This window comes from Macrobrachium rosenbergii, chromosome 15, assembly GCF_040412425.1.
Source record: "Macrobrachium rosenbergii isolate ZJJX-2024 chromosome 15, ASM4041242v1, whole genome shotgun sequence".
NCBI lineage: Eukaryota > Metazoa > Arthropoda > Malacostraca > Decapoda > Palaemonidae > Macrobrachium > Macrobrachium rosenbergii.
In genome coordinates this window covers 37920121-37947620 of record NC_089755.1, presented here as the reverse complement: position 1 = coordinate 37947620, position 27500 = coordinate 37920121, and the positions used below count along the sequence as shown (strand labels likewise).

At 33.4% G+C, this 27500-nt stretch overlaps 1 protein-coding gene and 1 long non-coding RNA gene across 2 annotated transcripts in view; one reads left to right on the top strand and one right to left on the bottom strand.

Moving 5' to 3' along the window:
- The window catches only part of LOC136846400 (uncharacterized), an 84691-nt gene that overhangs the window by 43676 nt on the left and 13515 nt on the right, over nt 1–27500 (top strand). The gene's annotated exons all lie outside the window — the stretch shown is intronic.
- On the bottom strand, nt 8966–14955 carry LOC136846399 (protein D3-like). Its single transcript, XM_067117194.1, has 7 exons — nt 14919–14955; nt 12565–12684; nt 11841–11969; nt 11189–11312; nt 10793–10930; nt 9956–10036; nt 8966–9151 (listed from the first exon to the last, which is right to left on the bottom strand). Exons 2-7 carry the CDS (start codon nt 12676–12678, stop codon nt 9018–9020), a joined length of 720 nt encoding a protein of 239 aa, XP_066973295.1. The 5' UTR covers nt 12679–12684; nt 14919–14955; the 3' UTR covers nt 8966–9017.

The window sequence follows — 27500 nt, the reverse complement described above, 5'->3', positions numbered from 1 at the left end:
CCCGCTTGCAGCTGTGGGTAGGGCGGGTATGCCGGAGGGAAGGGTGGTTATGGCCGGGGGGGGGTGTTAAGGGTGTAGTAGGGCCGGGGGGTGTGGTAGGTGGTAGTTGAGTGGGGGAAGATTGATCCTATGCAAATTCTGGCCAATCTATCAAAGAGCAAGTATACAAATACTTCAGTTCGTTGGCATGCGCAAATATTTGAGTCTGTGCTTGCAGTTCAAAGGGTTTTTCAAAAATAGGAAATGCATTTTACAGAACAATGAGTTTTTCGTATCTGCATATATATATATATATATATATATATATATATATATATATATATATATATATATATATATATATATATATATATATATATAATATAATGTATAAATATATCAGGCACGTATATACATATATGTATGTATACATACACATATACATACATATATATATATATATATGTATATATATATATATATATATATATATATATATATATATATATATATATATATCTTTCAAAGACATACATACATAAGTACATAGGTACATACAACGTTTGTTACATCGATTCGGAACAAATTTGATTGACCTCGTAAGGTAAAAGAAAATTAAGGATGGTATTGTCATATGAAGAAAAATGTCTCCCTCATACATCCAGTAATATTCATCGTTAATTTCCATTTGCTGTAGCTAACACTATATGCAAGGTGTGTGTGTGTGTGTGTGTGTGTATGTGCGTACTGTAACACACCCGAGACGACGGTGATTTGATTACAATTCATACTCTTTAACAAAGGTTGATACGAAATTCGATATTAATTAAATAAAACCATTCAAACCTGGAAACTGCAGTACTGTCACACATGAGTATACGTTCCCAAAAGGGAAGATATCTTTTTGAATAAAAAAAAAAACTGTACCCAGGATATCTTTATTCATTTACAGGAAAGTTTCGCCCTCCATCGAATCCTATGAAGCGAAAGGAAAATATGCGCCACGTCCCAAGATATATTTATTTTTACGGAAAAAGTCCCCGTGAAAATATATTATTCGTGGCGAGTTAACATATATCTCCCTTTTGTGTGTATTCGGGTGAACGCGCACGCAATTGCGTTTGAAAAACTGATGACACCCAAAAGTACTTTATTCAAGGAGGGTTTCAAATAACAGGTCCGTTCGGCCGTAGAATTATAGGGAAATACTTTTTTTATTATTGTTTTTTGTTAGTTACATTTATCAGATATTCTCTCATTTTCTTATAAAGAGAACTAAATTTCAAGTTGCTTGCTGTCAGATAATTGTTGCTCTTCTCCAATGCGAAGTTCCAAAACTTTTGATCTATTTTTGTGCCTCGAACTTTTATCTTTATTGAAAATGCCATTTTCTCTAGTTGTTGGTTGTTACGTTGAATGGACTTAAAAATAAAAGCATGTTATTTACAAGACGCAAAATATCTATGTGGGACTGAAAGATGTGTGTGTATATGTATATGTATATATATATATATATATATATATATATATATATATATATATATATATATATATATATATATATATATATATATATATATATATATATATATATATATATATATATATATATATATATATGTATAAATATATATATATATATATATATATATATATATATATATATATATATATATATATATATATATATATATATATATATATAAACTTAACACGTGAAAACTAGAAAGTTCACGCATATGGAATATTTTAAGAATTCACTTAGTTATGACAATTTACTTATTACTGGAATTTTAAGAAAGAAATTTTTGTGGATCTGATCATGCCTAATGCATAGAGAGAGAGAGAGAGAGAGAGAGAGAGAGAGAGAGAGAGAGAGAGAGAGAGAGAGAGAGAAATGTTCCGTGAGGGAGGAAAATGATGGTAAAATATGGCATCAGTGATTCGGTTATTCTTTTTCCTTTCGGGTATTTGCATTCGTAAGTAAAAAAAAAAAAGAAACTTGAGTGTTTCCAATTGCTTCTCATTTTAACGTATTGTTACATGTATCGTTTCGAAAACGTCGATAAAATAAGCATGATCAACCAGGTTTCAACAATGGGGCCTGAGTAAGGGTTCGAGCATATTGTGTTGCAGGATAATGCGGAGGAAGTTGGGCTCTTAACCCTCACCCCGCAACCCCTACCCCCACCCCCACTTCATCCCCAACTCTCCTTCACCCCCTAAAAATAAAAAAAATATTGCGAAGGATGTAATTAGGTCTTAGTGGGAGTCTGAAATACTGCAGCAGTTATTGCTCTGTGTTTCCTAAGGATAGATAAGCACTGAGGAAGCATATATCTGTGGGGAAGGAGGTGGTAATGGGTACACACTGTTTTTGTTTCCTTTTTATTGGAGTGCTTTGACCATTTTTTTCTGACTTTTTTTTCGAGGACGTGGGAAATATGCTGGGAAATATGCATGAACTCTGCACGGTAGAATTCTGGTCTTGGTATTTTTTTTTTTTTTTTTGCTATGTGTCTGCCAGAAAGTTATTTCCAAATTTGGGTTCTCTGAAAAGCAGAGAACACAAGCTGGGTTACCCGTGAAATGTACCTTGGGCATTATGTGGTTTCATCATCGCGGACTGGTCGCATATCGATGAACAGGGTATAATTATGAAAGCTTCATTTGTGTCTCATACCGTAATGATACTGTTCCTGTCAAGTGCTGGTCCATCTATACTTTTTGTCATTGCTTTTCAGTTTTACCGAAATATATTTATTCATACATATTGTGTAGATTGGTTATATAAGAATAGCCTAATTAGTCCATTCCTCTCTGGGGATTTCTAAGATGTATGGAGTCAACCTCTCTCTCTCTCTCTCTCTCTCTCTCTGTCTGTCGTATTGTATTATTTTATCATGTGACTGGAAAAATTACTTTCGTTTCCTTTGACCCCATTTTGAATATAATGGTAAAACAAACGGTTTTATGATTTATTCTCTAAAAGGTGAGGAAGGAAAGCTGTCTTATTCATTCTCTTCAAAGTAACATCGGTGCAGTTGAAAAAATTTCGTTTAAAAGTGTCAAAAATGAATGTTCCAATGTGCAGACGGCAGCGTTATAATTAATTCTCTTATGACACAGGAAACGGCTCTCTTGTTTATTTCCCTCTTCGAAAGGATAAATTTCTCTAAAAAAACAAAAAAAAACAAACAAAGGTGGGGTGCGAGCCTCCCGTTGGAAATTGTCAAAAATATGTTTTGTAGTTTTTGCAGATTTGTGAGAGATTTTGTGGGGGTTGGGGAAGATGGGGGCGCATCTTTTTTACATGTTCATCAAGTTGGCTGAGTACTTTTCAAACAGACGACCAAAGTAAACACCAGAGAACTTATATTAGATCGGATATCACTCAACTTTTCGTCCTTCAGATTTCATATAGATTTCAAGAAACTTTGTTTGTTGTTCTCCGTTTCTTTTCCCTTGGAATTCGAAACTCAGGAGCTCCCCATCTCATCTACATTTCAAGGGCTCTTTGATCTCCTTGTAACAGAAGCCGTATCTTAAGCATTTAATCTTTTTGTATCTGAACACTGACGTTCCCCAAGACTTTTCTGGTAAATCTCTCAAGTTTGTCGTCTTAGTTGTATGTATTTCGCCTCAATAACTTTTCTTATGAAACAGTAGTAATGTCTGTCTAGAAAAAAAAACTGTCAAAATTCAAGTTGGCATCAGTAACTTTTCATGAAACAGTAGTAATGTACATTAAAAAAAAACTGTCAAAATTCAAGTTGGCATCAGTAACTCTTCTTATGAAACAGTAGTAATGTCTGTTAAAAAAAAAAATGCCAAAATTCAAGTGGCATCAGCAACTCTTTTTATGAAACAGTTAGTAATGTCGAACTCAAAAAAAAAAAAAACTAAAAAAAAACTCTTTTATGAAACAGTAGCAATGTCTGTTTAAAAAAATAAAGAAAGCTGTTAAAATTCAAGTTGTTGCAAAATATGCATATTAAAAGTATAACTGTCTGAAACCAATGTACGTGTAAAATCTATTGTACACAGACAACATTACAGATATAACTCACTTGAATAGAAAGAGTTTCTAAATTTATTTTTTCTTAGTTGATTTTTCAGAAACGAGGACATTAACCCTGACAAAAAAATAAAGAAAAATTTCCTTTCTTTGTATAGAAACATTGACAGTCTTTTGACCAACATACGAAGAACAGTTCAACATTTCGTAATATTACGCAGATATGAATCTGGAAGAGCATCATATGGCAGTTATGGAGCAAATCATTTTTACAGCCTGTTTTTCTTTTTTTTTATTATGTATGTAGTTGTTAGGACTAAACAGAGTTAACAGCGTCAAGAATTGAAAAATAAATATTAAGATAGAATTCTTTATTAAAGCAAGGTTCCACATGAGCGTTCAGATATTTTAAAAAGGATTTTCATTTCTAGAGGCAGAGAAAGATCTGTGTGGATATCAGAAGTATTTTTCCTTTATGAATATTATATCACAATCACCAACCCGAAAAATATTATTGCTTTCCCCCAAGTAAGCAAATCTTCCAAAGCATTTCTCTATCATAGAAAATAAGTATTCACGCCTCTATCTGTCTCCCTATATGTAAAATCATTTAAATTTATCATCTCATCTGTATTATAAACAGTAACTAAAGTATACGCTCTAACTATGATTTTCTGCTATTACCTTTCTTATTCATATGTTTATCTAAACAATTGCAGTTGCTATATCATCCTGTTTATGTTTCATGATTTTAAGGTTTTTGTTTGAGGAAACCTGGTTAGTAGAATGAGTTACGAAAACTTCACGTTTTTAAATTGGCCCATTTTCCTCCCTTCGGTTGTAATTTTCATTCACATATTTCATTACAGTCTATATTTTCCCATTTCTTATTTATTTTCGTTTAACAAAATAGCTTGAGAGCAACAAAGTATAAAGTCATTAACAATAATACACGAACTCCATGGAGACATAAAATAAATTAGTTATTAGGAAAAAGCTCGTCATACGCCATATCATATAAAAGATAACGCGCGAGAATACGCAGTAAATCAATGTAAGTAAAAGGGCTTTTAATATGCCATAACACTTGCTGTCATTTTAAAATTAGCTATTAAGATAAATGAGAATATACTCTAAATAATCATAAATACATTTCCTCATCGAGCTCTGCATGCATAATCAGTATAATAAAGACCGATTCCGTACTAACGAAGGTAATTGACTAGAATTAGCTGCGTTTGATATGATTGGTTCGTAATGTTGCTATCGTTTTCATTAGGGACATAACGGACTTGGAATCTGATTGCAGTCCATCGTCGGATTGGATCCAAATTAGGTATCACGTAGATGGTTCTTGATAAGTTTTCGATATGGAATGAAGTATTTTGATGAGTAATATTATCAGTGTTTCGGTTAATGATGATAGTGGGGAGGAGGGTGAAAATAAAGATTATATAGTCCTTCCTCGATATGAAATGCAGTATTTTGATAAACAGATAATATCAGCATTTTAGATAACTGGTGAAAATGAGGAAAATACAGATTATAATTTAATCTTTCCTGTATTTACGGATTTCTTTGTGTTATTTTCGCTGTGTTTGCTGTTATAAACAAAAACGAATAACATACAACTTTCATGATATCAGTCGGAATCGGTGACTTCTGTCGTTGCTCCGCCAGGTCACAGACTCAATCAGTCAGCCAAGCACGAACAATCGTATATAAGGAAAGAAACTCCATGGAATTTCTATCTTTAAGAATACAGAATGCAATGACAGGAACTGAACAACTGATTGTTCAGTTCCTGTTGTCGAAAGGACTTGGGGACAAAAGACGTCCTTTGTTGCCATGCTCTCTGTCGGGATGCCGAAGGATACTGACGCAGGAATGAATAAAAGTCCTGATTGTAATTTTGGTCCGAAAGGAAGGCGGAAGAGATATTAAAAAAACTATTTTCTTTTCTTATTGTGGCCAATTTATTCCAAAGGACTCAGGCTACCCGCTGCTTACCGGGAAACAGGAAGGGAAATTCAATGAACACAAAACGAAACGCATAAAATGCACGATGGAAATGAACCGTGACCATTTTTTTGTCTTCTTCTTTTTTTGCATCCACGGAATAATGCAAATGCCTGGAATTCTGATCGGATTATTGGAAATATTTAGAAATAAAGACCAAACCATGCGTTAAACCAAGTCCACACAGGGCAGCAGTATACCCCCCAAAATTGTAGGAAAGTTCTTCATTTCCTTTTCATTTTATTGAATGTGTAAAGTAGCCTAAGGATAAAGGTCCTCCTCCATGAAAAATGTGCACGGCTTAATGAATATTGAGACCCTCCACGCGCCGGTGTTATCCAGGAACCCAATGCATAGATGTTTATTAATGAGATGCGCACACGCCCGCAAAGTCTAACATTCATGCATTGAAAAGACGTAGGAAGAGGGAAAAAAAGATATATAGAAAAATTGGTGAATGTTTTATCAAACTATTCCTTTGTTCTTCCAAGAAGATTAATTATTATTACCTGTCAAGATTAAAACTGCTCCTAAATTGTTCTTTTCATCCAGTGACATACGAAAAATTCTCTAATATGTTATATAATTATATTTTCACTGTTCAGTTTTTATTTTCACTTGTCACGGTGACCTTAACGATGAACATAATGGATGATGATGGTAATGAGGTTTTGTGCAGGTGGTGGTTTTCTTGAGTTCTAGTTTAAACACAAAAACTTTTGTGGTAGAAATTCAAATGTTATAAATATTTTTCATCCTACCTAAATAAAGATTAGTCTTATATATAAATATATATATATATATATATATATATATATATATATATATATATATATATATATATATATATATATATATATATATATATATGGCCTTGTGGTTTAAGGTCACTGTAATCCTCGTTTCTTGTTCTTCCGTGTTTCGAGCCCACGAGACGACGAACTTATTATGACCTAAAAAATTTCCCTTGGGGTAACATATATGAAAATATATTATTTCCGAGGTAGTGCGAATTGGATATTAAAGGACATTTGTAGCTTAATGCTTGTATATGAATTATGGTGATGTGATAAAATTCATTCATATATATATATATATATATATATATATATATATATATATATATATATATATGTGTGTGTGTGTGTGTGTGTGTGTGTAGGTATATATAAAATGTTATATACTGTGTATGTATATATATATATATATATATATATATATATATATATATATATATATATATATATATATATATATATATATATATATATATATATATATATATATAAATTTTTTAAACTACTATATAGCTGTCAGTTGACTTGCCTGTGTCCATCTTTTCTTCCAGAATGGCTCCATATATTCTTATGTAAATTATTCCGGATTCGCAACTTTTCAAGAGGAATTCGGTGCAATGCATTACAACTTACAGGGTCGTCTCCTTCTAGTCTAGATTTTGATTTTAGTGATTTCACAACCCTTATTTTTGTCCGCCAGTTGGTGAAATCAAGAGATACGGAAGCAGAATCCCCCGAAAAAGAACCCACAGGCCCACAAAATGCAAACCAAGAACAACAAAAGTCACAAGCAAGCAGAACTACGCAACAAATACATGTGGGTGTCATTCATAATGATGAGGATAAAATGTGAAAATGAAAATAGAGACTCCTTGCGTAACACCAGCTATATATATATCATCATTATAACTTTGGTCGTCGCCATGTCTGCATTGGCACAAATACCAAAATTTATCATTCTCATGAAAGCTTTTTAAAGTGGTCATACACACACACACACGCACACATATATGTATGTATGTATGTATATACCTATATATATAGTATGTATGTATATATACATATATATGAATATTTTACCATTTACGTCAGATTCACCTGATTTCGTTCCGCTCAACTTTATTTTACAAAATTAAAATGATAGAAAACTTGCGTCTCCTTCATGTTTTATCATAGCTTGCGTAAGGTGCAGTTATTACATCCTGACTTCTCTTACCTGCGTAAAAGCTCGCTGTTACTTGAAATAAAAAAAAAGATGAGCATAAGAAAATTAATCATTTTGTACGTGAGGAAACATAAAAGGATTTCAGTTTATTTGCGTGAATAACCTTTGCCTTTAGAATCAAACCCGACAACATTTTTTATTTTCACTCAGAATTTTTCTTTCAATATCAATGTTGGAGCTAAAAAATATATATATAACGTTGAGCAGCCAGACTTGCTCATACGCACTTACGCATTCACCCTATCAAACGATGCTCTTCAATTAGTTGTGTTTCTGGGTAATCCGGACTATATACATACGCCCATTTGAAGAGAGATGTTAATAAAAGGCAAAGCATTAATTACATTCTTAGCCACTGGAGTAAATGAACAGTTGTTCGGAGGAAGGTCATGAATTGAAGAGACAGTGTTATTGTATTGTTTTATTAATTTTTTCAAGTATAATTAAGCTAGACTTTTAATATGTATCTCCGTCGTCGTGTGTATAAGAATTGTATGGCATAACATACGTTGATAATTTTAGGACTAAGTAATGTGGCAACAATGCCATAATTTATGTATTGTTTGAAAAAACTTGTCGCTTGCAAAGAGCATAGTGAAATTGTATTGGCGGTTTTTGTGTTATTGTAATGTCAGTGTTAATCTTCATGTGCAACATTGAAGTCGATAGAGAGACTTGGAAAGCTCAGTATGATGCTTGTGTGTATGTCTGTACGTATGTGCAAATAATGTATATTATATATATATATATATATATATATATATATATATATATATATATATATATATATATATATATATATATATATATATGTATACTGTATATACTCTTATATATATATATGTATGTATGAATGTATATACATATATGTGTGTATATATATTATATATATACATATATATATTATATTGTTTGTTATTTATTTTTCATTATTCACTTCGAATATACATGGCTAGGTGAAAGAAAAATGTAAAAACTACTACTGCTGCTCGACCATCCTGTACAGTTCATCAACCGTGGAGTCATACTCAGCTTGGAAGAAATTCCCAGCCACCAATTCCAGCTCGTACTTGTGGGCAAATTTCCGGGTGCTGAAGTTAGGTCGTCCCTCGACTGTAAAGTTAGAAATATTCAGTGAAGTGGAAAGTTTTGTTGCAATTCGAAATTATGTGTTATTGTTAAATACATGTTGATAATTATTTGAAGTGAATTGATCAACTGCCTTAATTTCTATAATACCTTTGATGAAAATGCTGATTTTAGCTGTGATAGGTTTTGCTTCAGTTGAAAATCGTGCCATCGCAATGAAGTCAGGAATCATTTTTCTAAATATATATAAAGTATGCAGTTTTATGAAGGAATGGAAAAATATCTTGTTTTTAGTGAATATAAATGTTCTTTATTATTATTGAAAATAATTTGACGCTATAATTAAACAGCAAGATTATTATTTCCTCAAGGACTAGGGATTAATGGATTTCCTCAAGGACTAGGGATTAATGGATTTCTGTGTTCTATTAATAAAAAAAATTTTATATATTGGGGTGGCAGGTTTTATTGTAATTCAAAATTATGAAATACCTGCATAATTATATAGCTTATTTCAAGGAAGCGTAGAAAATTAATATTCATAAAACAACCAGATGAAATTACGGATTTTATTAAAATTCAATGTATTTTTTCCTTGTCATGAAAGAAGGTAAAATTTTAAAATATGTATAGAATGAAGTTAAATTTTTTAACAGTCAAATCTTCGATTTTAAATAGTTTGCATTTTGTTGAAATAATTACGTAGACAGTTAACGTAAAACTCTTAAAATATTTGGAAGAAAACAGATCACCCTGCGATTTAAAGAGCATGAAATTTAATTTTCTGTTGAAAAAAAAAATTGTGAAAAAAGATAAATCAGTACTCACAAGATTTGTTTGTTAATACAGGCTCGTGGAAAATAACATATTCAGGTTGTTTGAAAACCAGTAAGGGATATCGATGTAGACCTGTGGATGGAATTAAATTTCTCTGAAAATATTTTCCATTTTTTGGTAAAAGGTGGAGGTAAGTGAGGGCGGTAATATCCCACATAGGCAAATATTGAAGGTAGAATAGAACATGAATAACCTTTGGTAAAAGGAAATGTGTTCCCTTTCCTGTTAAGAAGGTCCTATGTGGACATACACAAAACACGAAGAGAATTAAGTTGTAATCAGTATTTAATTCAAGGAAAATGTCCCCCTTGGTGGGGTGGGGGTGGGGGCGCTGGGTTGAGGACGGTCTTCTGTGGATAAATATCAAAGGCAGATGGTGATTGATAGGTTGTGTCATTATTTCATTCACTGAAATTCGCTTCCTTTGTCTTTGGGGATTTAGGGGGCCAGTATGTGTCTAAATATTAAGGCCAGAGAGAATAACGCCGTAATCATTATTTTACTTTTTACCAATTCTTCCATTTTTTGTACATGGGCATTACTTCACAGGACTATTACATAACGTTATTATAGTGATCTTTACTGAAAAAAATAATTAGGATGTAAGGAGCCCACGGGAATTTCTTTTAAAATCAAACATATGTAAGGAAATTAATCCTTGTATGTGTATATATATGTAAATATGTGCGTGTGTGTGTATTTAAGTATGTATGTATGCAAACTGAGGAACAGAGAGAGAGAGAGAGAGAGAGAGAGAGAGAGAGAGAGAGAGAGAGAGAGAGATAATAGGATACGAAAATTTAACAAATATATATCATGCGCACTCACCAGATCCTTTAGGAGGTCCAGCAGGAAAGTATTGTGCCTGAATTTCGCCTGACCCGAGGCTACAGCAGGGCATGTTACCAATTATCCAATGGAGAAATTCCCTGAGGGTTGGATCCTGACGGCTTGGAGCGTCAGGGTCTGCCAGGAAATATTAATGAATAACAGTGAAAAAAAAATATTTAACTTTTATGTCATTGCATTATAAAGAAACATATATGGTTTCGTTAAGGTGCTATTCTCACACTTTCCGTCAGTGTGTCTGTTACACTTTGCGTCTTAATGATCGTGCACGAACGTTCATGCAATCTCAAAGAATGTAAACAAGCAAATGATTGTACTCGTGCCTGAGTATGACTTTGTGTATGCCAGTAATTGTTTAATGAGTAGTTAACTTACCTATCATGACGAGAGTGTAAAGGCCATTCTGTTCGCCTGGCCAAGTCAGCTGCGTTGGAGGGGATCTCACCTGGGCAGGTGTTAAGATATTGCCATAATTTACGGAGAGATCACTGTACCGTACCTGAAAAAGGACGGGATGAAAATCGTATTCTGGTGTGGTTATGTATTAGAGGAGTCAGAGTCTTCCACATATTTAGAAAAGCTCTCTCTCTCTCTCTCTCTCTCTCTCTCTCTTTGTATATATAGTATATATATATATATATATATATATATATATATATATATATATATATATTTATATATATAATATATATATATAAAATATATATATATATATATATATATATATATGTGTATATATATATAATTTATATATATATATATATATATATATATATATATATATATATATATATATATATATATATATATATATATATATATAAAATACGGAAACCAAATCTTTAGAAGGGAATATGAAAGGACAATTGAGAGATATGCAAAGGATTACGACAATGAGCTTCAAGAACTGTTTTCGGCGAAACAAAAGCAGATGTTTTGACGAACGAAACTATTTTTATGCCATTTATTTCATGGACGCAATGTCATCAGTCTCTAATTTAGAAGGGCTAATTTAGATTTAACTTACTCGCATTTGCAGTGGAGGCGGGGCATCAATGACGTCAGGAACGAGGCCGCTCTCGCACCACTGATTGAGAGTGGGTTTCGCAGGAGGTAAATAATGAGGCAATAATGTTGTGTTCCTAACGTCCTCTGCCTGAAAAAAGGAAGATGTTTGCCTGGGTTATGTAGAGGCTCATTCTTACAACAGACATTTAAGTGCACCTAGGTATGGAACTGTGAGTATATTTCGTTTATTAATGTTATTGTATGTAGCACGCACAACACGTATATTATATATATATATATATATAGTATATATATATATATATATATATATATACTATATATATATATATATATATATATATATATATGTGTGGTAACATATCAATGATTATATATATATATATATATATATATATATATATATATATATATATGTGTGTGTGTGTGTAATAGGTATTGTGTATATATATATATATATATAATATATATATATATATATATATATATATATATATATATTGTTGTTGTTGTTGTTCTTACTGGGGCATGTAGAGCTTCATTTCTCTTTTTCTATATATATATATATATATATATATATATATATATATATATATATATATATATATATATATATATATATATATATATATTATATATACTGTATATATATAAAGAAAAAGAGAAATACAGCCAGACACACACGATCCAGTGTGCACAAAACTTTGACGATCTGCAATTCTTACCTGACTTGCACAAGGGTTTATGTCAGTCGAATTCGTGTTTACGTGCACAAATGATAAGGCGAAGATAAAGACGAAAACTCCTCGTGAGCTGAGGGCTTGTGTTCTTCCTGCCATGTTTGCCTGTTCAAAAAATCTTTTGTTACAAGGAATCTACGTTAGAAAGTCACAGTAAATGGACAATGTAGTAACTGGATAACATATAGACACATGTATTTACATAAAGTGTAACTTTCAATTAAAGCACACTGCACAGAACAGTAATGGTTAGCTGTTAGGAAATCTGTTATCAGAGGGAAACTGCGATGGGAAGTTCGCAAATAAATGAATAATGTAGTAAAAAAAAATGAAAATGTGCCTTTCAATTAAAGCACGTCACACAAAAAACCATTGGTTCGCAAACTGGTGTCCCACTTCTAATTCGCAAGGGTGCTTCAGGATATTCCAGATTTTTTACGATTATATTAATTTATATATTTTTTCGCTGATGCACGGTCACAAAGATTAGAAGCAACGTATAAAGGTATTTTGAGAACAAGTATTTAGGCTTTCTGGCGTGACTGTGCGAAAACCAACATGGAATGGGAAATGAGGGCTGCTGCGACCAGTTTAATTCCAAAGTTTGGGAATCCGTGTAATGCTTAACACTCGCCCGTCCCATTGGTAATTATAACTGTCCAGAAAGGAAGCAGATAACTTTTCGTGAATTTAAATTGCATATTTTCTTCTTATGAACCAAGTAATCTAACCTCACGAAGGTAAATGCATTTGTTAGTGCCTTGTGATTGCTACCCATCTTCATTTGAAGATTATTTTAGTTCGTACTATTTCATTTCACCTTTCGGTTGTATCATATTTTCATTTAATTGTTGCTTGCTTTCAACGCCGAGAGGTACGTAATGTTTCAACATGTAGATTGCCTTATGTATCTCAATAAGATAAAATGTTGGCAGTTACGATTCCTAAATATTGGCGAATTTTGGGAGTTCAAAGGAAGTTTTTAGCTACTAACTTCCATCGTGCGAAAAGAAAGCATAGTAATGCGTCAACATGAGTAATTTTGACTTTAACGAATCAAATGAACTTTCTCTCATACAGAACGTTTCCACAAAACCCGCACTAATGTTGTAGAAGAATGACATACATATGTACATTATAAGACGTCAGAATGGTTGAAAGATCTCTACTAACTTTATCTTGCCTAGAGTATGAAAGATTGATGGAATAACAAAAAATCTCTTTCACCGCAAGGCAAGACTTACACTGAAATACTTTCTTTCCCATTGTGTTGTTTGACCAGAACATGTATTATGTTTAGTTACGATCAAGCCGTTTCCCAGTAGTAAAGATTAAAAAAAAAATCACTTCCATGCTTATTATTCATCTGCTCAAGTGTGAATCCCTGGGCAGAAAACTTCCACAACTTCAGCTCCTTTGCTTCATACTGCGCCACTCACCCCATTCCACTCAGCCTTGGGCCTCGCAGGTTCAAGACCCCTTCTGTTTTAGTAGCTCTTCCTTTCAATCTTGCCATCATAAACTCGGTCCACCTCTTCCCCTTAATGACTAACGCTTTAGAATTTTAAGCCCATTGCCAACCTGTCATCTTCCTTTGTCTGCATATCACCGAACCACCTCAAAACACTTGTGTATATATCTATTTATCTATTTATCTATCAATCTATATATTATTGCTGATATCTATATATATCTATCAATATAATATATTATATATAGTATATATATATATATATATATATATATATATATATATATATATATATATATATATCCCAGAGGAAAAGAGAGAGCATCACTATTACATTTGTCCAACTTTTTCTCACAGACATGGAGCGTAGCGTCTACAGGGTAGGCTAATGAACGCGTCTGATCTCTATTTAATTAAATGGGAAGATTTGTGAAAACGGCTGAATAACAGGGTGACTATCGATTCTTCCTCTATCTAGCTTGTGAAAAGTATTCTTTGCAGACTAGTGGTGGATAGAAAAATGGAGTGAGAGAGAGAGAGAGAGATATTTATTTTTATTAATAAGTCACCTATGTAAGCTACACTGGGCGGTTCATGCTGTTAGCAACCGTACTATAATTACTGTTAATTGGATAACACATTATTATATGATTAAAGCGCGGTAGAAAGGCAATAATAATTCAATGTGATGAGTCTCCCCCCCGCCTCTCTATGTGTCCTAAGTTTATCGCATTACCACAGAATACTTAGTAAATTATAAAAAAAATCACCTGCCCACATAATACTTATTATATCATTAAAAGTCACCCCTTCATAAAAAATTATTAAAGTAGTTGTATGAAAAACTTGAGAGTAATTGAAAACATACCCTAAAGTAAAGCCCTTTCTGTCGCACGTGTGCCTCCGATGACAGCAAATGTGATACTGAAAATACTGGATACGCGAATGCAAATAAATAGCCTCCGATCACAAAGCCATGTGGAATAATACACGGAACAAAGAAAGAGAGAGAGAGAGAGACCTTTGAAGGTCTGCTGTCCTTCATGCTACATAACCTCCCAGAAAACTTATCTTAATTATCCGTATCATTTATGATTTTGAAAACATGATAATGACCTCGGAAGCAGCACGTGTAGACGGATTATCCGCTATAGGATTACGGATTATACATACACACACACACACACACACACACACATATATATATATATATATATATATATATATATATATATATATATATATATATATATGTATATATATATATATATATATATATATATATATATAATTAGTATATATATATATATATATATCTTCTTTTAACTTGCTTTTTTCCCATTCGTATGGGATATATATGTATGTATATACTGTATATATATATATATATATATATATATATATATATATATATATATATATATATATATATATATATAATATAGATATAGATATATATATATATATATATATATATATATATATAAAAATATTTATATATATATATAGTAAATATATAAATATATATATATATATATATATATATATATATATATATATATATATATATATATATATATATATATATATATATATATATATATATATATATATATTCATGTGATATTCATTGTGTAGTGTAACTTAGAGTAGAGTATAGAGAGAGAGAGAGAGAGAGAGTTTGGTTACCACGTGTGCATTTACAGTTTAGGTATTTACAGTATGGCAGTGCTCACGTGGTAAAAAAATCTCTCTCTCTCTCTCTCTCTCTCTCTCTCTCTCTCTCTCTCTCTCTCTCTCTCTCTCTCTCTCTCTCTCTTTTAGTCAGCTGACACCGTCCATGAAGGTTTTCAGCTGAAGATGCAAAGAAAAACAGAAAAGACACATTACATGCAGCTTGGTGTGAAAAGCCAGCAACAGTATATATTATATGTGTATGTGTGTATGTTACTATGCTAAATATTGTATAGAGAAGTAATCAACACAATATATGTAATATATTATATATATATAATGTATACATATACAGTATATATTATGAGTATATATATGTATATATATATAATATATTATATATATATATATATATATATATATATGTATATATATATATATATAATATATATATATATATATATATATATATATATATATATATATATATATATATATATATATATATATATATATATATATAATTGTGTGTGTGTAAGTTTTTGCTTTTGCACACCGAGCTGCATGTAATGTTCCGTCTCTCTCTTTCTTTACATCTTCAGCCGAAAACTTATATGGACTGAGTCAACAAACTATTAAACCAAGAAGGCTCTAAAGGGGAAGGCAGTCAGCAGAGAGAGAGAATTACAGGAAAAGATAATAAATAAATCAGTATGAGAGAATATGTTACCTGTTACCGTGGATATATTACCAGTTGCGATTCACGGTTATTGGTGAAGTTTATGTGTTCAGAGCACGATGGAAGTTTGGAACTTCCTTAGCAATGGCAATGACACGGCAGAAGAAAGCATAGTAGCCTAATGGGTCAATATAATGAATTTTGACCCCGAACGGAGTTATGAACCTCTGTATTCCATGAATCCGTTTGTCAGAAATTTTATGTCAGCGTAACAATAACCCTGTTTCAGTACTACTAATAATGATCCTGATAATAACAAATACGACGACAATAGCTACAATAATAATTATGTTAATAGTAACGCGTAATATTAATATAAACAGTAAGAGTATTAAGAATTACGTAATCTTTTGACAAGCATGGTGCTTTCATAGTGGAATATGTTATGAGATATACCATTCTATATTGTTTCGTTTATTACGCTTTCGTTTTCTTTTTCGAAGAGCTTATCTTCTTTATAAAGTATTGAGTTTTCAGTTAGGTTATTTTTTATAATAAATTGAAGATATCAATTCCAGATATGCCATACTTCAGTTATGAACTCGAAAGTTTAGCTTCTTTTCCGCAATATTTTACTTACCTATGTATTTCATTCCATTCAATTATTTCTGCAGCCTTGATTTGTGAAGTGATCTCTCTCTCTCTCTCTCTCTCTCTCTCTCTCTCTCTATATATATATATATATATATATATATATATATATATATATATATATATATATATATATATATATATCAATAAATCAGTCATTTCAGTGACACCCACGGGGATGCATGTAGGGCCCGATGAACTCCGCCGCCACAAATCTGTCCTGGGCCAACTCCTCAAGCATCTCCCGAACACTCGTCTCCTGCTTCCCGCTCCATTGTCCTTAATCACGTCTCCTTTGGCCTACCTCTACCTCTTCTACCAAGGGCAACCCACTCCTGGTGTATCTTGTACTATATATATATAGATATATATATATATATATATATATATATATATATATATATATATATATATATATATATATATATATATATATATATATATATATATATATATACATATTATATTTGTGTGTGTACGTATGTATGTTTACTTGTGGACTTACTGTCACCTTTGAAATATTATTGACAGAGTAACAAATTAACATTTCTGAGTTATTTCGAGATTAGGAGAAAAATTATGAGTTTTTAAGAATGCAGACTTTTGCAAGAACTAACGAAGTTTGCAGGCTACAGAAGGAAAAAAAATCTAGTGCACCTAAGCAGTCATATTCACATTGTACATTATTTCTCTCTCTCTCTCTCTCTCTCTCTCTCTCTCTCTCTCTCTCTCTCTCTCTCTCTCATCATCATGTTTTTCTTTTATAAATTCTGTGAAACGCAGAAATCACAAACATTTTACTCAGTATGTATGTTAAGTAATCCATTAATACTCTTAGAATAAATCGTATCAACATTTTGTTCTAGATTGATTATTCAGTAACTCTGTTGAGATCAAAGAAATCCCAGGATCAAATTCACATAAAAGAAGAACCCGAGGATGCTCCAGGAATAGGAGCAAGCCTCAGCGTGTTAACGCTCTGAGCTATCGTTTTTCTATGATGACGACTTCACAGGTAAAAAGGCAATGACGTAAGCAAGTAGGTGAATTAAAGCGCTGGAGAAAAAAAAAACCTTCAGGGATGAAACGTATATTCAAAGCACTGCGGAAATTAAAACGTGAAAGGACCTCATTAACTGGACAGTTACGAGATTTAAGCCAGCAGTTCAGCATATCTTTTACATCTCGTCGGACCGTGTGAGGTTTTTATTTTTCTCGGCGTCTGTCTTGGTCTTATTTAGGTTTTTTTTTTCTTTTTTTTTAATATCTTCTCCATAATGTCATAGGTTAAGTAAAATGAAAGAAATTTATAGATGAATATTTTTTGGAGTATTCATATATATATATATATATATATATATATATATATATATATATATATATATACATACATATATGTGTGTGTGTGTGTTTGTGTGTGTATACATACATACATACATACATATATATATATATATATATATATATATATATATATATATATATATATATATATATATATAAACATTATATGTATATATGATTTTCTCCGCTGGAGGATTTAATGTACGAGATACCCAGTGGCTCTAAAGTCTCCACTGGTGTAGGATGTTGAAAGTTCCATGGGTTTTGCAGTGTTAATTTGCTGGAATTTGTGGGATTGTGGGCGCAGTGGCTAAGTGGTACAATGCTCAGGCTCATGATTGCTGGAGCGAAGTTCGCTTTTAGCCTATATCCATCTATTCATCCAGCTGGAAATGGGTATCAGCGTCTGCTGCGATGAAGAGAAGTGTCGTGGGTGTAGCAACCTTACTCTTAATGATTTTTTGAGAAACCAGAAAGGTAAACTCTTCTAGTGCTACCCCTTCCGACAAGGGAAAAGGTGTATAATGACAAATATATATATATATATATATATATATATATATATATATATATATATACATTGTGTGTGTGTACATAATTTTCATTATAATCCTTTTTCCCTGTCTGAAGGGGAAGCTGGAAGAATATACCTTTCTGCTTTATCTGGAAATCTTCAGAAGTGATGTTGCTAGCTCCAGGACCTTTGTCTTGATCCCAGCAGATGGTGGTTCCCAATTACAGCTGGATGAATTTGCTAGAAATAGGCTGAAAGCGAACTTAATTCCAGCACCCGTGAGCCTGAGCATTGTACCAACCAGCCGCAGCGCCCACTGCCCTATCCCTAGCTCACAGGGACGGCAAGGCCGTGTTTCATCAATCAGACCTGTGCAAGGTTAGTGGGCGCCTTTGTCGGCAACAAAAGGTAAAAGACATATGGTGGAAGAACATGAGTTTCATAGATAGTATTTTAATTCTACTTGAATTTTCAGTACTTAGACTACCTAAAGGAAATGAAATGTTATATATATATATATATATATATATATATATATATATATATATATATATATATATATATATATATATATATATATATATATATATATATATATACAGCATTCCTTTTTGGTTACAACAGCAACAGCTACCCACCAAGCAAGCACATTTATTCTCACACACAGTTCGCACAGGAAGTCATCAAAGCAAAGCACTACGCTCCGTTATCCTTGCTTGAACGTCAGACAATATTGGTTTTGTTTCGTTGGAAGAGAGAATGGGAGAGAGATATGCAATACATTCTTCCCGGATTACGGTGGATCTGATATCAAATATCTCATTTTTTCTGAGGATAATTGCATTAGGAAATCCCTTATGGGAGGAGAGCATCATTGGTACTTTAATTATACCCGTTTTCGTATTTGTTCCGCGGAAAATGTCGACTTTTTTCGTTTTGTTTTAGAATCTCTGGATTATTTTCTGACTTGGGAGTATAATGGCAATGTCAATGACGAATCAGTGGGTATTCTTACATTAGAAATATCCTTTCCTTTCTTGGAGGATATCATTGATTCTTTTAGCCGAGATTGTTAGTGTTGTTATAAATCATCTTTAGTTCGTTTAAAAGTAGATTTCTGTACCGGCAACAAAACGGGACTGTGAAAAACAACAGGCTTCAATATTCCTTTGCAAAAAGATACATTGTAAAGAAGGATTACGTGCAAATACACTGAAATACGCAAACATTTACAGTATACAGTATGCTCAAGTACATTACGCAGATACACACACATACATATATCTATCTATCTATCTATCTATCTATCTATCTATATATATATATATATATATATATATATATATATATATATATATATATATAATATATATGTATGTATATGTATATAAAATGTGCCTCGTGGCATTATTATAGGTAGCATTTACCTAAGGAGTGACTTCTGCACCTGGCAACTAAGAGTGAAAATGGCAAATAACACACATATATATATATAAATTATATATATATATATATATATATATATATGTATATATATATATATATATATATATATATATATATATATATATATATTTATTTATTTATAGTTTAAGATAAATGAAAAACATTTATATTGATAAAATTAACACGAAAATTATCCGTCCATACACTCACCAAAAGAAATATAAAGACTGCGAGAAAATATACAGATATACTCAACCCCAATTATCCTTCCCTGTTCGCCAAAGAAGAATGGAAGCCATCTTCCAGATTTACTGAACTAATGGGATTCTCTCTCTCTCTCTCTCTCTCTCTCTCTCTCTCTCTCTCTCTCTCTCTTCCCTAGAAATATGATGCTCATATCGTGGAAGCCAAGATAAAGAATAAGATGACTCTTGACTAAATATTATCCCCCATTTCTGATTATCTTTTCTCCCCTTCGTCTCGTTTCTGGCTTCCGATTTCCCAGAGCCAAGGCAGGGTTAGGGGGCGGGGGAGGAGCTCTCGGCATTAGTTCATCATCTCGCCCGTTGTCGTTCATCGAAAGGCGACATTTCTGATTTTATTTCTTTGTTTCTTTATTAGGCAGCCGTTTCTCCTCCTCGATTACCTGGCGCAGTACCGGGTAGAAGAGAGGAGAGGAAGGGAGGAAGGGAGGGGGTTTGAAAGAGGCTGATAAAATGATAAGACTGAACGTTATAAGTGTGCAAATATCGTAAGTTTAAGTTGTCAGAGTGGTTTATTAGGGGATATATAACATATTAAAGCTTTAAAAAGCTCGAATATCGCACATTTAATCCAACGTCAGACAATTTCCATAATTTCAGATTTGCGAGGGTTACTGAAAAAGAATTTCTGGCTCCAAATCGGGGCTTCGATCCATCTCTCTCCCGTAGGGGTTAAGTGCCGTCAGTACACCTCATACGGTGCTCTGTAGGCATTGCTTAATGTTCTTTACAACGCCCCTTTGGCCCCGACCAGCAACCCCTTTCATTTCTTTTACTTTACCCCCGTTCATATTTTCTTTCTTCCATCTTACTGTCCACCCTCTCCAAATAATTGGTTCACAGTGCAACTGGGAGGTTTTCATCTTGTTACACCTTTTAAACATTTTTCTATCAATTTCCGTTTCAGCGCTGAATGATCTTATAGGTCCCAACGCTTGGCCTTTGTCCTAAATTCTATGCTAATCTATTCTATCCCATCCATCTCGAATTACGACATATTTTCTAGGCTCAAGTCACCCAAACCACTGAAATCTATCAGTACCTTAGTACTTCTTTCCCGAAAATGAAAATTTTTCAATCTGATTTTTTAGGGAAAGTGTAAGTGAGTCAAATAACGTAAAACTAAGAACTGGGGTGCTTAAGTGCAGTAAGTGAAATATAAGAAAAGTATACAAATAAAAGCTCATACAAATTTAGGTTCTACATAGCACAAAAATATCAGTTTAAAATACTGTAAACAAATTGCAAGTGGCTGGGTGACTTCCAAATCAGTTTGTTTGCACAATCTTGCAACGAGTTCTACCTAAAGTGAAGACCAAACATGTCCTTAACTTATCATTAGTCAAACAGGCCTCAAAATGCAAATATCTTGCGTTTATTTGACCTCAAATCCTTGCTAAACATGTTTTGATCTCTGTTTGACAGCCTGTTACGGATCAGTTCGTGATATTTGCATAACTGCGTAATATTCCTGACCCAAATAAATAAAATGTAAATTCTGGTAGGTGGGTCATAATTTTTCGAGGTTGCCTAAACGAAAAGTTTCCTCGTTTGGTATGAATATCTATTTAATGTATTTGTTTAGTAAATTGTGTCGATCACACTCGGTTTCATTTCAGATATAACACTAGTTGGATAAAGGGAAATGGGGGAGGGGAGAACGTAGATAAAAGTACTCCTTTGTTTTCTAAGGTGAGGTAATTCCACGGAGAGCGAGGGAAAAACGATGTGGTAAGGTTTCCTTGTCGGTGGGTTTTTCTGAGATGCGGTGGTATCCGTGGAGTGTTAATCGAGATTGTATTATGTGGTTACCGAAGCTTATGTGTACACTTACTCGATTCTACACACCACAGAAGAGAGTATACTTTTCAGCCTAGTTTTGTGTAGTTAGTCGGTAAAAATCTCTTTCACTCTCCCTGAGCTAATGTTCTAGTATATTTTCATAAGTTGAACACCCTGATAGCACATTTAAAAGTCCTTGTACACCATCTCTCTCTCTCTCTCTCTCTCTCTCTCTCTCTCTCTCTCATTACTTTTTACATGTGGAAGAAAGGTCTTGATAGATTTTCGCAAGATAACCAATTGTATTTTCTGCACTAATATCTTCTTTTTCTATATATACTTCAGTCTTAAGTTAAAAGTTAAGATGCTATAGCAGATGTCACACGTAAAAAATTTCTCTCTCTCTCTCTCTCTCTCTCTCTCTCTCTCTCTCTCTCTCTCTCTCTCTCTCTCTCTCTCTAGGGCCATTTGTTTTTCGATTGGGCCAACCCTTGTCGAGAGAAATATTTTCAATTAAAACTTGGCATTTTGAATATCTCACTCTGCATGGAAGTGAAAAATTGCTTTTTCTGAAGTCTATACTCCCGAGATTGGAAAATATATAAAAGTTCAGGAATTTCCGGCATTGGTTTCTGAAGCATTGCATATTCAGAGAAAACTATTGGCCCTCTCTCGCTCTCTGTCTCTTTCTCTATCACTTCTTTCTTTCCTCGTTATTGTCTCTCTCCCACCTCTAGAAAAGTTTAGAGAAACTCTCCTCTCTCTCTCTCTCTCTCTCTCTCTCTCTCTCTCTCTCTCTCACACTCACACACACACACACACACACACACACACACACACACACACAAACACACACACACACTCACTCTTTCTTTCTTGCCATTTATCACATCTGTTAAAGTTTAGAGAAACTCTCTTCTCCATCTCTCTCTAAAAAAGTTTAGAGCTCTCTCTCTCATACACTTTCTTTCTCTCTTGTTATTCTATGCTTTTTCCATCTGTCTGGAAATTTTACAAACTCTCTCTCTCTCTCTCTCTCTCTCTCTCTCTCTCTCTCTCTCTCTCTCTCTCTCTCACATATATACACACACGCACACACTTTCTTTCTGTCTTGTTATATAATTCTTTTCCCACATTTTTAGAAAGTCTAAAGACATTCTCTCTCTCTCTCTCTCTCTCTCTCTCTCTCTCTCTCTCTCTCTCTCTCTCTCTCTCTCTCTCTCTCTCTCTCATTCATGCAGAAGCTCTAAGGTAATTTTATAATCCCTCCTAACAACTACCTTCAAGAGATTTAACGACCCATTCTCGCCTGGGATAAAAGACCGATTGGAAAAAAAAAGTGGGTGCCAGTCTCTTCCCTCGTAAATTATTTTCTGTCTGAGATCTCTCCAGATTCCTCCCATTTTTATGGAGCTGTGAGGCAGTTTTAAGGATCAGGGTTGACAGTCAGTTTTTTTGTTGTTTTTGCGTGATAAATAATATTTTTATGAGTAATACTTATAATGAAGTAAATATACAAAGTATTACTCTATATTGGCAGGATGAAAGAGATACTAGAAATACTAAAAGGAGGAGGATTAGGAAAAAAATTAAAATTTTATAGACCGCAATTTCATTTCATAATTTGAATGCGTTAATTAGCAAACATAATTCGCTAATATATTGTTTTTAATAAGCCGTATTGGATTGATCTAGATAATTTCTTTGTAATTAATTGTAAAACCTTTCAAATTATCAAACGTATCTTCGAAATATACACGCTAATCTCTCTCTCTCTCTCTCTCTCTCTCTCTGTAATCATTAGAGCGTTCATGGGGAACCCTTTGTTTATCGATCATACAATGAGCTTATTAATGGAATACATTAGTTTATTCTTTCTCCCTCTCCATGATCATTAGAGCGTTCATGTCAAAATCCTTAGTGTATAGATCATACAATGGTTTTATCAGTTGCACTATGCTTCTCTCTCTCTCTCTCTCTCTCTCTCTCTCTCTCTCTCTCTCTCTCTCTCTCTCTCTCTCTCTGACATTCACAGCCCCCCTGGCAAAAGTGACGTCAAATGCCCTTTGCTCTGAATGAAAACCGTGGTTTAGGGGTATGCAAGGGGCACTTAAGGGGATGTACAATACAATCCCATTACCAGATGGCAGCAGAAAAATTCTGCAGTAGGCCAATATGCTAAAAGCCTTTCTCTTCGGCGCTGGAGTAAAACAGGAAATTTCATTGGCAATATTACCCTCTTGGGGAACGTAGGAAGGGCGTCTGAAAATCATGCAAAATCCTCAAAAATCATGCGAATTTGGACTCAGGCACGTTGATCTTCAGGATTTGGGTCCTCATTTAAAATGAGAATGATTTTGCAGGGATTGGTGAATTGCATTGTTTCAGGTTTATTGTTTGAACTGAGTTTCCTGATGCGTGAACTAGACGTGCATAGAGTTAAAGAATAGAATATGATGAACATAATCAGGTGCAGTAAATGGGATCTGTTCTTTATTCTGAAACTAAGACAACGTTGGTGATTTCATTCCCTTAACCTGAGCGGTGGAGTATGTACCTGGTGGTTAGTCAGTTGTGGAGGGTCTCAACCAGACTGAAAAAAGGGATGTGGATTGCAACTTTTTTCCAAATAACTCATTAAACTTGTGGGTGTATATATATATATATATATATATATATATATGTGTGTGTGTATGTGTGCATGTGTATATATATATTATAAATATATATACATGTATAAATATATATATATATATATATATATATATATATATATATATATATATATATATATATATATATATATATATATAATATTATATACATGGTATATATATATGTATATATATATATATATATATATATATATATATATATATATATATATATATATATATATATATATATCTATATATAATATAGTGTGTGGGGATGTTATGTATGTATGTGTGATTGTGTTTTTACTTAAGCACCTCTAAAAGGAACGAACAGCGCTTAACCGCACACATAACCTCTTCTTGAAACTCAAGCGATTTCTCAAAAACCCCATTGCCTCCCTAACTACTGCTCTGTAAATATGCTCCGTCACCAAATATCCGGGAGCGAGGGCGTAAAACAGCTCTTTGGCCCACCCCGGATTGACCTTGGAGATGCAGATTGGGAGGTAATTGGTTCTGCAAAATTCTCTGGGAGCAATTTGGGAGAAGGGACGGAATGGAATGAAAATATCCTTGGAGATGCGACTGATCCTCGGCGATTAAGGGACGGACTCCGCCGAAAATATCAGCAGCAGCCTGGGAAGTTTTCCCGTTGGTGTTCCTAGAAAATAGGGAATCGCTTTGGGAATGACGTCGGAATTGCGCCGAATTCGGAGAAAATGACGCGTCAGTAGACGATCCTGGTCGGCTATGAAGGCCGGTGGCTGCAGCGTTTTGCTTCCTAATTAAATGGAAGGCAGAGGAAAATGAATACTTTTTTGGGGTCTTTTGGGCTCCTTTAGGCTCGTTCGCTTTTTTTTTTTTTTAAGGGTTCTTAGAATAAATGTTAAGGGGAAGAGCAGGGTACCGCGAAGCGGCGAGACGGAAGAAATGTGGGGTTTATTTCTTAAAAGCATGATTCTCCAGTGCGAGACTTGTTGACTTCCTAATCTTTGTTTTATCAACTTGAGTACTCACTACATTCGTATCTCAGTACTTCCTACATTCGTATCTTTGATTATTTCATATATTTACTATGTACTTCTTATATTCATATCTTTTTTTATTTCCTGTGTCAATCATTCTTTATCCGACAATATTATCTACATGTTATCCTCCACGCACTGTCATTTTCACTGCCTGATATTTCAAGATACTATCAAGATGGCTAAATTGTATTTATATAAGTGATGCTCTTAGAAACTACAGATGTTAGTTCTGTTACTCATCTGATCTCTGCTGATAAACATTTCATTTATGCGTACCTTATACTCTCTCTTTTCTGTGGTAGCCTCTGGCGTCATAGGTTATAGTTGCTGTTGTTGTGTGATGCCAGTTTACAAAATTCAGTCAAATCATTTGAAGGTTATCCTATGAAGCCACTTTGTTTTAACGCCAAGGTAAATAAAATTTCAGGGCGAAGGAAATAAAAATCTGTTAGAAAATGCCTGCAGTTATACTGGGATGTTTTTTGTATATGTCCATTCGGTAGGCTTCAAATTGTTTGCTTTTGTAACATGTTAGCTGTTTTTTTTTTAGTTTTGTGTAAAAGAAAACTATTGAGATAACTATTTGTCTGTCCGTCCGCACTTTCTTTGTCCGCCGTCAGATCTTAAAAACTACTGAGACTAGAGGACTGCAAATTGGTATGTGAATCATCCACCCTACAGTCATCAAACATACCAAATTGCAGCCCTCTAGCCTCAGTAGTTTTTATTTTTTTTAAAGGTTAAAGTTAGCCATGATCGTGCGTCTGGCACAACAACACATGCCACCACCGGACCGTGGCTGAAAGTTTCATGGGCCGCGATTGAGAGTTTCATGGGCCGTGGCTGAGAGTTTAATACAGCACTATACGCTGTACAGAAAACTCTATTGCGCCGAAGAAACTCAGTCGCCCTTTTTACTTGTTTTTTTTATAATCCAGGTTCCTGAAGATAGGAATTTGGTTCGAATTCCAATGGTGCATAGTTGTTGTATCGAATTATCAGGGATATATAATATTTTTATTTGCTTTTTATAATTGTTACTAATAACAATATGCTATTATTTCCACACATAAAAAAGATTGATTAAGACTTTCACTGACTCTTTGTAGATATAAAAGATGACACTTGAAACAGATTTCAACACATCCATTTCCATTTCACATTGCTCTTTCTTTCTCTCATTACTTCCAGTAATGGAATTAATGCAGTTGCACGTTATTAAAACAATCCTTTAATGTTGTAATCTCTCGAGGATCATGAAAGAACAGCGTTTTTAATAATATACATTTTTCTTTATGAAATTTGCATAATGGAAGAGCTATCAGTATTTTCTCTTTGTTAATCATTCATTATTTCCATTACTGTAAAACGTAGCCTCGGTCTTTTCTGTTTTCTTTTTGTCCATCACTTTG